The 4,597-nt window shown below is 40.9% G+C and overlaps 1 protein-coding gene across 1 annotated transcript; it reads left to right on the top strand.

Moving 5' to 3' along the window:
- The first annotated feature begins 3,234 nt into the window (after positions 1–3,234).
- On the top strand, positions 3,235–4,242 carry LOC109222114. Its single transcript, XM_019386517.1, has one exon. The coding sequence runs from the start codon at positions 3,235–3,237 to the stop codon at positions 4,240–4,242; it is 1,008 nt and encodes a 335-aa protein (XP_019242062.1).
- The last annotated feature ends 355 nt before the right edge of the window (positions 4,243–4,597 follow it).

Below are 4,597 nucleotides of genomic sequence, written 5' to 3'. Positions count from 1 at the left end.
CCACCGACGGTTTAGGCTTGATACTTTACTGGGCACCGATGTGGTATGCTCATGCTACTCCTCTGCACATTTTTGTTATGCAGATCCAGGTGTTGATCGTTAGTAGTTGTGCGGACATTGCTGAGGAGGCTTAAGGTAAACCTGCTGCTGCGTTCGCTGGCTTCGGAGTCACCTTCTTACTTGTATTCAACTGTTTTCACTCCTTTCCAAACATTTTATATAGAAGTGGCAGCTAACTCTGTAGAGCTTATGACTTGTACTACCAGGTTTTGGGAATATGCTCATTTTATAAAGGATTCATTCTAGAAAAATTTTAAGATGTTATTTATTATTGTTGTTCTTCTGTAAATATTAGGCTTACCTAGTCCTTAAGAGTAGGTGCCGTCACGGAACCCAACAGAGGGGAAATTGGGTCGTGACAAGTTGGTATCAGAGCTCTAGGTTCACAGGTGCTACGAGTCATAAGCAGGTTTAGTAGACTCTTGCGGATCGCCTTCAGTAACTCAAGCCATCTACGCTGCCTCAAATTGAGATCCCTTTGCTTGAACAAATGCTGTAAGCTGCGATGATCAGTATAAACCTCACATAACACCCCATACAGATAATGCTTGCATATCATAAGAGCATGAACAATCGCGGCTAACTCCAAATCGTGCACAGGGTAATTCTTCTCATTAATCGTCAGGTGACGCGAAGCATATGCAATAACTCGCCCCTTCTGCTTCAGTACACAACTCAAGCCAATGCGTGAAGCGTCACAATACACCGTATACATCCCCGAATCGGAAGGCAACACCAAAACTGGTGTTTTGGTCAAAGCTATCTTGAGCTTCTGAAAGCTCACCTCACAATCATCAGACCAACGAAACAGAGCACCCTTATGGGTCAATCTAGTCAAAGGTGCTGCAATGGATGAAAAGCCCTGCACAAACCAGCGATAATAACCTGCTAACCCCAGGGGACTCCTGATCTCAGTCACCAAAGTGGGGCGAGGCCAATGATGTTAGGCTATAATCTCATGTTTTAGCCGATTATTACGTTCCAATTTACTGCACTTTAGTTGAGTTTGAGCTTTAATTGCTAGTGTTTTGCACTAATTATGTGTGTTATGCCTTGTAGGAGTGATTCCGAGCTATGTAGATGTTATGGAATGAATTCAAGTGATTTGGAGCTTTGAAGTCTGAGTAAAAGCCCAAGGAATTAAACCGGGATCGTGTTCGGGGATCAATGGATGATAGTGCAACGAAACGAAGAATCGAGTAGGCATATTATGCACTGTCTAGTAAAATGCACATAACTTTTCGCTCAGAATTCCATTTGGGCACCACAATATATGGTTGGAAAGAAAATTCAAATGGATACAACTTTGATGTTTTACATTTTTTCAAATTCCAAATAGAACAGGGTGAAAAGTGCACGGCCTTGCACTGACCGCGCAAATGGGGCAGAAAGTGTGAAATGTGCGCGGGCAGACTTCCAGGTGCGCGGCCGCGCACGTCCTGTCTAGGAAAAGTGTCCTTTTCGCGTAGGAGAATGTGTAATTGTTTGGGCCCGACCCTATATGGTATATATACATGGAAATACGGTATTTTGAGGACTTTTGACATAATCTAGACCTAAGGAAGCTAAGGAGAAGAGGGAGAGGCAAGAGCACAAGGATTTCACCATTCATCCTCACTCAAGACAAGGGTTTGGATGTTTTATATTTTCCTTTGACTTAAACTTAATTGTGATGAATTTCTACATATCCATGGAGTAATTCTTCCTTAGGAATTGATGGATTTCGTGTTTTGAGAATTGCTTGTGGATATTAACTCTAGTTTTATGTATTGAATCATTTTGGGTATTTTTATTATTGCACATATATTCACATGTTTATGTAATCGAAAGAGGCATAACATGTGATGTTTATCATTATCTTGTTGGTTAAATTCATTGATTCTCCTTAGTAATCGAAAGAGGCTAGTTGAATTATTGTTTAGACCTAGTTAGGAGAATAATCTAAAGAGATTCACCTAAAGACTAATCCACTTCGACTTCTTGCATATCTTCACCGAGCTTAACTTAGTTCATATCGCGAGGTTGAGACTTAATCGAGAGAGGAGTTTCTACTATACAGTTGAACTAATAACCAAGTAAATTCGAGAGACTCGCTTGAACATTAGAAGTGAATTGACTATAGTTATTTCCCGAACAAGTATCTTACACCTATCCAATCAACCCATATTTTCTCTCCTTGATATCTTCTTGCTTACTCGTGTTTCAATTGTCATTAGCCAATAGTTTAGACTTTTAGTAAATTTTAGTTTTAAATCATACAACTCTAAAGTGTTGATCATCTTGGATAGAAATCTAGCTATAAACTACGATAATAACTGTTTAACTCCAATCCATGTGGATACGATATTATAATTACTATATTCGAATAGCGAGCATATTTAAGTGTGTGTTTCATTCGTCAAATTTTGGCGTCGTGGCCGGGGATTGGCAATCAACAGTGTTTGAAATAGTTTGTAGTGCTTTCAAGAATTTTTTTTTCTTTTTGTTTGGTGTTCTTTGACTGTGCGCATGCTACAGGTTAGATTGGTACATGACTCGATCTTCTAGGAAGGAAGTGCAATGATACGACCCAGAAAACGAGAAATATCTACGACAGTTGAGGAAAGAAAGAAATCTCCCTGAGAATATATAGAAGGTTGGGCAATCCTCAACCAAGGAAAACATGGCTGGAGATGATGATAAAGTGACTTGGCTGCGAGAAAGGAAACCCAACTAAGAGAAAAAGCTGCTCGAGATGCTGAGGAAGCAGCCATTAGAGATGCAGAAATTGCATATGAAGAGGAGAAGGCTCGAAGAATGGCTCAAAATCAGCCCTTGGTTCCAGACTAATTCGAAAACATAGCTCCCCGCCAAGGGAGACCATTTGGTGATTATGCTAGACCGGTCTATAACCAAGGTTTATCCAGTTTGAAACCTCCTCCAGTTGCAGCCAATAATTTCGAGCTGAAGCAAGGGTTGCTTCAAACCCTCCAAATCAACTGTGTATTCAGAGGAAAGATGAACGAAAATCCAAACAATCATCTAATGGACTTCGAGGATATCATGAACACCTTCAATAAAATGGTGTGTCACAAGATGCAGTGTACTTAAGGGCATTCCCCTTCATTCTTGAAAGATGATGCAAAGCACTGGCTTCGAAGCTGGCCCCAGGGATCAATTAGAACATGGGAGGAGATGACCTCAAAGTTTCTTGCTAAATATTTCTCCTCAGCTAAAACGGGCAAGTTAAGAAGAGAAATCCATAACTTTTGCCAGAATGAGACTGAGATTGTGTTTGAAGCATGGGAGAGGTTTAAGGAGATAGTGCGAAAGTGTCAACATAGCGAAATTGAACTCTGGATGCAACTCCAGGACTTTTGGGATGGTTTGACACCGACCTCACGGAGAACATTGAGTAATGCAGCTGGAGGTCCATTGATGAAAAAGACTCCAGAGGAGATAGTCACTATTCTTGATGAATTGTCTGAAGATGCAAATCAGTGGCCCTCGGAGAATGCTGAAAGAAGAAGATCAACTGGTGTTTACCAGGTTGATGCTAACACATCTGTGCAGGTACAACTTGATGCCATGGCAAAAGAAATAAGGAAGCTAACCTTAGCTTCAATACATAATGAGCCTCATGCAGCATGTGACATATGTGGAAGAAGACACCCTACTCATGAGTGTCAAGCTTCAATGGAGGAGGTTAACGCTGTGGGTAATTACAATTTCAATGCAATGGGTCAGAAGCACCCCAGTTTTTCATGGAGTTCACCTGGGGGTACAGCAAATTCATCGCAACAAAATAACTCCAGATTTCAAGGAGCTCCTAGTTTTGGGAATCAGCAGAGGCCGCAGTTTCAGCCTCAACAACCAATTCAATCTGGGTTAGAAGATCTAATGAAATCCTTCATTGTCAAGACTAATGAAAGATTAGATGTTCATGGGGCAGCTATCAAGGAACTTGGGACAAGTTTGCGTAACTTGGAGAGACAAGTGGGACAAATTGCAACTGTATTATCTAAGAGAATCTCAGGTACTCTACCAGCTGATACTGAAAAGAATCCCAAAGAAACAGTAAGTGTTGTGACCTTGAGAAGTGGACAAGTGTTGAAGGATCCAACTCCATTTCACAAAGAAGCTGCGCCTGAAAAAGAAAGTGGGAAGAAACTGAAAATTGAAGATGATAAAAAGGATTGCTGAAATGAACACATCTGGCCTGATATAGAGCCCATATTCACATTTAGATCCATCCACAGACCTCAAGCTGATTCTGATCACACTGAACTAGGCTAACAACCTTTCGAAGGTCCATAATAACTCCCCTTTTTCTCATAACACACGAGAACTACCATCATAACCGGGGCAATCCTCCACGGTCCACAACCCAATAAGTCGAGTGCCCTCCAAGCATAAATTCTCAAATTAATGATATCATCACCATCTTCATACTTGGTTTAAATCTTCAATCAATCAAGTGACTACATGCCACACTTATACAATCTTCCTGTGGGGCACACTCCCACGACCTTCCATAACAGACAACAAATATGCGTAT

Source organism: Nicotiana attenuata, unplaced genomic scaffold (genome assembly GCF_001879085.1).
Source record: "Nicotiana attenuata strain UT unplaced genomic scaffold, NIATTr2, whole genome shotgun sequence".
NCBI classification, from domain to species: domain Eukaryota; kingdom Viridiplantae; phylum Streptophyta; class Magnoliopsida; order Solanales; family Solanaceae; genus Nicotiana; species Nicotiana attenuata.
This window is presented reverse-complemented; position numbering and strand designations above follow the sequence as displayed.